The 9,240-nt window shown below is 43.5% G+C and overlaps 1 protein-coding gene across 2 annotated transcripts; it reads left to right on the forward strand.

Annotated features, from left to right (window-relative positions):
- The first annotated feature begins 1,919 nt into the window (after positions 1–1,919).
- LOC133346716 (ubiquitin-conjugating enzyme E2 Q1-like) lies at positions 1,920–8,883 on the forward strand. Of its 2 annotated transcripts, none has more exons than XM_061558529.1 (13): positions 1,920–2,260; positions 3,395–3,499; positions 3,693–3,797; positions 4,305–4,358; positions 5,644–5,784; positions 6,136–6,220; positions 6,331–6,391; positions 6,754–6,844; positions 6,975–7,033; positions 7,325–7,373; positions 7,633–7,728; positions 7,861–7,945; positions 8,053–8,883. In XM_061558529.1, exons 1-13 carry the CDS (start codon positions 2,102–2,104, stop codon positions 8,082–8,084), a joined length of 1,122 nt encoding a protein of 373 aa, XP_061414513.1. In that variant the 5' UTR covers positions 1,920–2,101; the 3' UTR covers positions 8,085–8,883. The 2 variants fall into 2 exon arrangements, with proteins under 2 accessions (XP_061414513.1, XP_061414514.1); XM_061558530.1 differs by having other exon boundaries at positions 7,879–7,945.
- The last annotated feature ends 357 nt before the right edge of the window (positions 8,884–9,240 follow it).

Below are 9,240 nucleotides of genomic sequence, written 5' to 3' on the forward strand. Positions count from 1 at the left end.
AGTGTGAGTGTGAGTGAATGAGAGTGAGTGTGAGTGAGTGAGTGTGAATGAGAGTGAGTGAGAGTGAGTGAGTGTGAGTGAGTGAGTATGAGAGTGAGTGAGTGTGAGAGAGAGTGTGCTGAGTGAGAGTGAGTGTGTGAGTGAGTGTTCAGTGAGCGAGTGTGAGTGAGTGTTGAGAGTGGGTGTGTGAGTGAGTGAGTGAGTGTGTGAGTGAGTGAGTGAGTGAGTGTGAGAGTGAGTGAGTGTGTGAGTGAGTGTGTGTGCTGAGTGAGAGTGAGTGTGAATGAGTGTGAGTGAGTGTGTGTGAGTGAGTGAGAGTGAGTGTTCAATGAGTGAGTGTGTGAGAGTGAGTGTGAGTGAGTGTGAGACTGAGGGAGTGTGAGTGAGTGTTGAGAGTGAGTGAGTGAGAGAGTGAGTGTGAGAGTGAGTGAGAGAGTGAGTGAGTGTGTGAGAGAGTGAGTGTGTGAGAGTGAGTGTGTGAGTGAGTGTGAGTGAGTGTTCAGTGAGCGAGTGAGAGTGTGAGTGAGTGTTCAGTGAGTGAGTGAGAGTAAGTGTGTGAGTGAGTGTGAATGAGAGTGAGTGCGTGAGTGAGAGTGAGTGAGTGTGAGAGTGAATGAGAGTGAGTGTATGAGTGAGTGTTCAGTGAGCGAGTGTTGAGAGTGAGTGTGAGTGAGTGTGTGAGTGAGTGAGAGAGTGAGTGAGTGTGTGAGTGAGAGTGAGTGAGTGAGTGTGTGAGTGAGTGTTCAGTGAGTGAGTGTTCAATGAGAGTGAGTGTGAGTGTGTGTGAGTGTGTGTGAGTGCTCAGTGAGCGAGTGTTGAGAGTGAGTGAGTGTGTGTGAGTGAGTGAATGTGAGAGAGTGAGTGTGTGAGTGAGTGTTAAGTGTGTGTGAGTGAGTGTTAGTGAGTGAAAGAGTGAGCGAGTGTTGAGAGTGAGTGAGTGAGAGTGAGTGAGAGTGAGTGTGAGAGTGAATGAGTGCGAGTGAGTCGGTTGAGAGTGAGTGTGTGAATGAGTGAGTGTGAGAGTGAGTGAGTGTGAATGAGAGTGAGCGAGTGTGAGTGAGTGTTCAGTGAGCGAGTGAGCGAGTGTGAGAGTGAGTGAGTGTGTGTGTGAGTGAGTGTTCAGTGAGTGAGTGTTCAATGAGAGTGAGTGTGAATGAGAGTGAGTGAGTGTGAGTGAGTATTGAGAGTGAGCGAGTGTGTGTGAGAGTAAGTGAGTGAGAGTGAGTGTGTGAGTGAGTGAGTGTTCAGTGTGTGTGAGAGAGTGAGTGAGTGTTCAGTGAGTGAGTGTTCAATGAGAGTGAGTGTGAATGAGAGTGAGTGAGTGTGAGTGAGTATTGAGAGTGAGCGAGTGTGTGTGAGAGTAAGTGAGTGAGAGTGAGTGTGTGAGTGAGTGAGTGTTCAGTGTGTGTGAGAGAGTGAGTGAGTGTTCAGTGAGTGAGTGTTCAATGAGAGTGAGTGTGAATGAGAGTGAGTGAGTGTGAGTGAGTATTGAGAGTGAGCGAGTGTGTGTGAGAGTAAGTGAGTGAGAGTGAGTGTGTGAGTGAGTGTTCAGTGTGTGTGTGAGAGTAAGTGAGTGAGAGTGAGTGAGTGTTGAGTGAGTGTGTGAGTGAGTGAGTGTTCAGTGTGTGTGAGAGAGTGAGTGAGTGTGAATGAGAGTGAGTGAGTGTTGAGTGTGTGTGAGAGTGAGTGAGTGTTGAGTGAGTGTGTGAGTGAGTGAGTGTTCAGTGTGTGTGAGAGTGAGTGAGTGTTGAGTGAGTGTGTGAGTGAGTGAGTGTTCAGTGTGTGTGAGAGAGTGAGTGAGTGTGAATGAGAGTGAGTGAGTGAGTCCCACGCTCTCCCCCTCCCTCCCCCCACCCCCCCTTTCACGCTCCCCGTCAAGTACGCGCGCGGTGCATGCCGGGCCTGCTCTCTCGCGCGCCGCCATATTGGACAAAAGGAAAGTTTCCCCATGAAGGAGGAGGCCTAGCGAGGAGGGCTCCGCGAAGCCGCGTTCAGCCTCGTCTCTCTCCCCACCCTCGCCACCACAAACCCCGTCGTCTGTCTCTCTCTCCCTCTCTTCGTCGTCATTTTATCCTTATCTGTTGTCAGAAATGCTCAGAAGATGTCTCTGGCATCGCTGAAACAGGAGCTCAAGCTGCTCGAGTCCATCTTCGACAAGAGCCACGAGCGCTTTCGGATCGTGAGCGGCGGCGTCGACGAACTCGCGTGCCACTTCCTCAGCGGCGCGTCCGCACCGCTCGTCGTCCACTGCACCATTACGGTGAGGGGGGAGCGCCGGTGCCAAGGGTGGACGAGCGCAGGGGACGAGGGGCGGACGACGTCGCCGCCGCCCCGCCTCGGTTCTGCCCTCACCCCCCCCCCCCTCCCTGCTTCGCTCCCGCCGCCTTAGGAGCGCACGAGCCCGGCCGCGCTCGCTAGTCGAGGCCGCTGGCGCGGCGCGACGGTGTAGGCCGCTGTGTGAATGCACGGTGAGAAGAGAGGGAGCTTTGAAATGGGGATTATTAGGACGGCGTTGATTGTTTGGTTCGTATTTATGTTATTTTTTTCGTATTCCAATTGCGATTTCTGCGGTGAATGTGTTTTTATAGGTGTGCGCGTGTAGGGGTTCTGATACGTGGAGGCAGTGGTCGGTTACACCATATTGTTTTGGGGAGTGGGTGACTGTTTTTGCTGGCTTATTTGACAGCTGTGAATGTCAAACTCGACTTCCCCGTGACACTTGACGTGTTTTACGCAACCGAGCACGGAGACTGGCTCGTAGCGCGGCTATCGCCTCCAATATTTTTTTTTTACAAGTGCGTCACGCCAAACCAGCAGCAGGAACAGACTGCTCTCTCTCTCTCCGGTGATGTCACCGTGCCCAGCCGCAGTCGTTTTCCATTTTATAATATTATTACTGTAACTGTAGCTTTAGTGGCCGAGCGCCTGGGTGTTGTGCGTGGCCTGCTGGTGTGAAACACCACCCCGTCGTGTCCAGTCTGACCAGCGGCCCCTTGGTTTGAACACGAGTTGGGGCGGTGGGGGGTGTATGGCGGTAGAGGGGACACCCTGGAACTCACCCCTCGCAGCGTAAACAAACTTGCTGAGCTTGCCGAGACTTGACATCGACATCCAAATGACGAACTTGCATTTAAGCCATCAGCATAAACCGAGCTTGGAATGGCATTGCAACAGCAGCGTCATCGCAACGCATACTGTTTGCGCCCACGCACACAAGTTAAAGTGGAAATGTTGCATATAGAGTGGGCTATACAGTAACAGCGTGCCAGGGTGTGTACTGATGTAGAATCGTAAGACCTTTGAACGTATTATTTGGTTGTAAGCGTCGTTATAGAATGCGGCTTGCATAACACGCGTCCTTGTCCTCACCCATCCCAAACTTGTGTGTCAACAGGAAGGTTACCCGAGTTCGGCACCGATATGGTTTGCAGAATCAGATGACCCTCACTTGGCTGCTGTACTTGAGAAAATCGGCAGCATAAACTCAAGCAGAACTTTGGTACGTTTGTGGGGAATTTTTATTTGGTTGTATGCAGTACAGATTTTTTTTAATGAAGTACAAAACATAAAACATTCAGGGTCGATAAGAATAACTGTTGTGTATGCTGCAGTTTTGTTTGGAAGTTCGAACGCGGACGTCAATTCTGTAAGAGACTAATGTGTGTTCGCTACGTACGCTCGTGATTTGGCAGCTTTTGCAGCAACTCAAGCGGTTGCTGACAGACTTGTGCAAGCTGTGTGGCTTGCCGCAGCATCCCGACATTGAAATGCTGGATCAGCCTCTCCCCAGTGAGCAGGTGAGCTTTCATTGGTGTATTTACTTTAGCGCTCGTCTTACACATGAATGAGACAACTTGGCAATGCAAAAAATGTCACGTTGTTATAAAGATGCATTTCACTATTTACACCTCACTTCAACCAATGTAGATGCCTGCAGATGTCAAGAATTGTGTGTGCCATGTCAGTTTGTGTAATTTTGTAGGCTTAAGGCCCATACTCTTGGTCACGGCTAAAATCAGGCTTTGCTCCGGCTGAAGTGAGCCAACGCAAAATCGTACTTAGTTGGCACTGGGTGTAGGCCCAGCCACGTTCAGGATAATATACATGAGCCGAGCCACGACGGACTCGATTATGTGTCTTCGCAAGGAACTGAGCAGCTCAAACCGAGCTGTCCGTAGCCAAAACCAGAGCCGTCCGTGGCCAAAACCAGAGCCAAGCCGGGACTAAAGATATGGATATTAGCATCCAACTGAAGTTGGTGCATGAAATAAAATAAACAATATATATTTTTTTCTACGATTTAGAGTACCACGGATGAAAACATGACCTCGGACGAAGAGGATGAAGATATGGCAGAGGTATGACTAGTGTAATTCCTTTCCAGATAATGCCATGGAATCCACTAGTGCTTATTTTATTGTAGAGTATATGCGAATTATATTTATCTTGTCGTTCTAGGACCTTACTCCTAACTGTACTCCACTATCTAAAGTGCTCTATGCTCGATTCCTGCAAAGACTTAGAAATCCCACTCTGCCGTCAAGATGCAGACGTTGACCATATCTATGAAGACAGGAACCAACTTCTAATGAAGAAAAACCACTACAACATGATAGTTGACCTCATTGTAAAGGAAGGCAAAAAGAGCAGATAAGAGTGATCAGTACATTTAGCATGGCAGTTAGAAATTAAATTTTAAAAAATTTAATTTGAAGCTTTCGTTACTGCAGGAATCCATACTCTTTGGTTCTTTCTTTCCCACCTGATGATGGATGCTTGTGTTGTGCCCGAAACGTCGTGATTTACTTTATTTTATACCTACGTGACTTTACCGAAAGAACCAGCCAGGAGGGAGGGACACGAAGATAACTCTTTTCATTAAAGTCTCGAAAATGGACCGGAAGTGGTCGTGGGAAGGACACATTAATAGAAGGGGGGCAATGGCTAACGGATGAGGCTTATTTTGTAAGTGCTCCACATTGGCATGTAGATTATTCTATTTTAAACAACATTTTGCAGCTTCAACATGTATATGCCAATATATGTAACCTGCTGACCCACCCATACTGGACATGTGTGAAAGATCTGCATAGCTCATCGGATTCCTCCAGTCTAAATTAAGATTCTGATACGTAAAAATTAGCAATAGTATCAAACAGTGATGCAAAATATGAAAGAATGTTCACGCCTTATAATGTAGAACAAGATTCAGTCTGGCATGACTAACATGAGGTGAAGTGTTTAGAAAACACTAAGATAAATTGGCTAATGTTCTTTATCATTTATTCATTTTTTATTAACTGTCATTGGAACTGCATGTTCTATGTGGACAGTGCAAGATGTGTATATTGTAATGTGAATCTCGTTTATATTTCAGTTATATCAATTTCCAAAACACGTGTGCCAATTGCTCAATTACAACTTGTTACTTTTCCTTAGAGCATAGTTTATATTTTAGTGGCTGTGCCTTTTTAAGGAAATGTTTAAATAAAAACTTAAAATTACCATTAAAGACACAGTTCAGCCAATGTTTAGAATTGCTTCCCATTAAGTTATTGGCAATTGATTTTAAAAAGGTCCAAAGGGTAGAGTATAAAATGTTATCATATTCATGTCCGCATTCTGTTACATGTGACTGGACAGGACAATGATGACATGGACCACTATGAGATGAAAGAGGATGAGCCGCCAGAAGAGAAAAAGACTGACGAGGATGGGATTGAAAAAGAGAATTTGGAAGTCTTAGAGAAGATCCGGCAGAACCAGCGCAGAGACTACCTAAATGTATGTTTTACGCTTTTACTATTGCAGTACTATTGCAGCTTTAACACTGGGATGCAACCCTGGGTCAAAGAAACATGAAATGTCTTTGGTATTGTGTATGATAGACTGTTGGCTCGCCTTATCCAAGATGCTTAACATCGTATTACATGAAGGGATCGGTCGGTCATCTTTTGTGAGCAAGCATATCAATGTTTACACAGGTCTTCCTGACCCAGCCAGCGTGGAGTATTTGAGGGCTGCATCCTAGGGTTAAATGTTTAAGTGTACTATTGACATGTTTTAAATGTGTTTGTTGGTTGAACACTACGTTTTGTGCATACCTAATGGCCTCGCTTTTATAAATGTTTTCAGGGAACGGTATCTGGCTCTGTCCAGGCTACTGACAGACTGATGAAAGAACTCAGGGATATTTATAGGTCTGCAAGCTTCAAAGCAGGTAATTTGGTATTTCTCGGTATTTTATAACACATCCACCTTGTATTTTTTTTTTATAAATGATAATATTTTGTATACTGTGGTTCACACAATTTTGTGCACATTTCACAGGAAACTATGCAGTTGACCTTGTAAATGACAGTCTCTATGAATGGAATGTAAAAATTCTGAAGTAAGTATTTTTATTATTTGTGCCTCCACATTGAAATTATTTGGTAAAATATTGTAAAAAACATTTAAAATCCTTTAGAGTATTGGCCTTTCTCTTTGGCAGCTTGTCAATAAATGTAGGTATGGAACAGATGGTTGATTGAAGATTTGACAAACATACACAATACTAAAATGAATGTAGCAAATTACAGTTATCATTGAGTCATGGTTAGTTGGCAGTTAATTATCAGAAATGCATTCGATTGAATTATGCCGAATACACCTTCAAAGTTCGTGATCGATAAGATGTGAAAGGGTGATTGCTACTACTAAGAGATTCTGGTTTAATTACTCTGCCATTTTGCTCTTCCCACTCCTGTGTAGAGTTGACCCAGACAGTGCTTTGCACAGTGACCTTCAGGTGATGAAGGAGAAAGAGGGCAAATGTCACATTTCTATGAATTTTTCATTTAAAGTAAGTTTGAGTGTATCTGTGCTGCATCACATAATTGGGATCAAGATGTATTATTCATTGGGGGTTAACATGATCATTATATACAAATATCTTTTGAGTGTGATCAATAACTGAATGTCATGCTTTTCAGGATAATTTTCCATTTGACCCACCGTTTGTGAGAGTGGTGTCGCCAATCTTGACTGGCGGGTAAGATTTTCAACTCTTATATAAAATCCTTCACAATTTAGCTGACCATAATCTCACTGCATTTTTATAAACATCCACTACCAAGGCTTGAACACGTTTTCAGCATGACAATCGCCTACAACAAATATTCTTGTACAAATCACATTTTGTATTTCTCCATTTAACGTTTTCAATTTTAATGTATTGCCAATAGGGTGTAAGTTGGCTAACATATATATTGTACATGCAATCTGTTTCGTTAAAATGCATTGCACATTTAATTTCCTTTGATCGAATATTTGCCATCTCCAGATATGTTCTTGGGGGAGGTGCAATATGTATGGAACTTTTGACAAAACAGGTACTACTTTAATTGATTTACTCAAGCAACGCCATACATTACATTTAGATGACTTCAATCATAGTCACGATTTAAAGTATTCTAATGTTTAATAAAAATACTATTTTACCCGAAAACCTTTTGCATGCACCGTTAACGTAACTGTGTAATGTACTATTATACCCTTTGTTGAATCAGTGGTGCATCTTGGATAATGTGCTACTGTGCTGTACTTTAAATTGTGCAGTTTATTTATAATTGTTGTGTCCTGGTGTGAAAGGGTTGGAGCAGTGCATATTCCATCGAGTCGGTCATAATGCAGATCAGTGCAACCCTTGTGAAGGGCAAGGCACGCATTCAGTTTGGAGCAAATACGGTAAGCCGCACTAGTTTACACGCTTTTTACAGTGCAAACATTCAAACTTTCTATGTGTATGTTGATTTGCGTGCACATGACTTTGCAACCAGTAATATGTGTTTTAATCCATTTTCTTTGGGTAAAAACCAGAATGGATTTCTTTCACAGAACCAATACAGCTTGGCTAGAGCGCAGCAGTCATTCAAATCCCTCGTCCAGATTCACGAAAAAAATGGTAGGATTAAACTTTTATTTTTACACAATCCCATCGCAATAAATAACGCACCCCTTCGTCTCTCCACTGTCGGCTCTTGACAATGCCATGCAATGTTTTCCTTGCAGGATGGTTCACACCGCCTAAAGAGGACGGCTAATTTGAGGAGCCCCCCACCCGCCTTGTTATTGAATGGACCATGTACAGTTCCCTTAGGGTTTCCCCGAATCTGCTGAGGACACTTTCACTCCAAGTATTGTTTCATGTAAAATGTAGGCATGAGTTAAGTAGCTTCGTCACAGAAAACTGAAGTGAAAACCTTTTCCTCTTCTGGATGCTCACTCGAAGATTCTTCTCTGCTTCTGCGGTGAATAGTATACAAGATACGTGAAGAAGCTGCAATGTTTAAGCCTCGTCTTCAATAAGAAGCCTTGATTGTGATGAGGAAAAATGTTCCGTTATAAAAAAAAAAAACTTCTATTACACCTGACCTTGTTATTTTCAATGACATAGTTTGATTATGATGAAAGAATGTGCTGCTTGGTTCTCTTTGGCTTGTAGAATACACATCTCAAACTTTTTAGGTGTAATTTGTTAGTTCTGCGTAACAATGGTAAGTGCAGGATAAAGCTGTTGACCACAGTAATCGGAAATGGGCTGCTCATGCACTTACTAAGTCCTTGCAGAAAATTGTCTTCTCCCCATTTAAAATCATTTGCCATTGGAAAGTGCATTGTGAGTGTTTACATTTGGCTGTGAACTCCCTCGTTTGCGTATTGCTGCACAATAGAAATAAAGGTCAAGTAAACACACAATTTCATTTTAACTTAATGCGATTATATCCGAGTGCACCACTGTCCAAGCAAAATAAAGTACACTTCCAATGTCACCCATTAGGGCTTGTGTAACCTGCTGGAGACGGTGTAATTGTACAAATTAAATAAAATAGCCAACTTTTATCAGCTTCTGTTTTCATTATAAGCATTATGTAAAGCAAATGGAAGTTTAACTTTTCAGGGTTCATTGTATGACTTTGCATTCTTTATACTGATGTTGAAGCTGTTTAAACTGCAGGATTCTGGTAAAAGTACTGCAAAATATAATTGTGCTAAAATGTGAATTCTGTTACAGTCTATTTACCCGACAGTAAAATGGGTTCAACTTTGAACGTTGTGTTGTATGATATCCTTGGACCCAGGCATGTAAAGTCGAGGATAGTTGCGTTAGCGGCAATGGAAACTACCCTTTACGTACATGAGAAGATGGTGTAATTGAATGAGGGATGGGCATTGTAGGTTTGGGTGCATGAAAAATGG

This window comes from Lethenteron reissneri, chromosome 24 (genome assembly GCF_015708825.2).
Source record: "Lethenteron reissneri isolate LAM-NWPU_2019-01 chromosome 24, ASM1570882v1, whole genome shotgun sequence".
Taxonomy (NCBI): domain Eukaryota; kingdom Metazoa; phylum Chordata; class Hyperoartia; order Petromyzontiformes; family Petromyzontidae; genus Lethenteron; species Lethenteron reissneri.

Excerpts from the sequence above, each read along its gene's own strand:
- LOC133346716 (XM_061558529.1), top strand. The coding sequence starts at position 2,102 with ATGTCTCTGGCATCGCTGAAACAGGAGCTCAAGCTGCTCGAGTCCATC. Across the intron at positions 3,500-3,692 it reads TAAACTCAAGCAGAACTTTG|CTTTTGCAGCAACTCAAGCG; the intron begins GTACGTTTGTGG and ends GTGATTTGGCAG. Across the intron at positions 6,221-6,330 it reads GTCTGCAAGCTTCAAAGCAG|GAAACTATGCAGTTGACCTT; the intron begins GTAATTTGGTAT and ends CACATTTCACAG.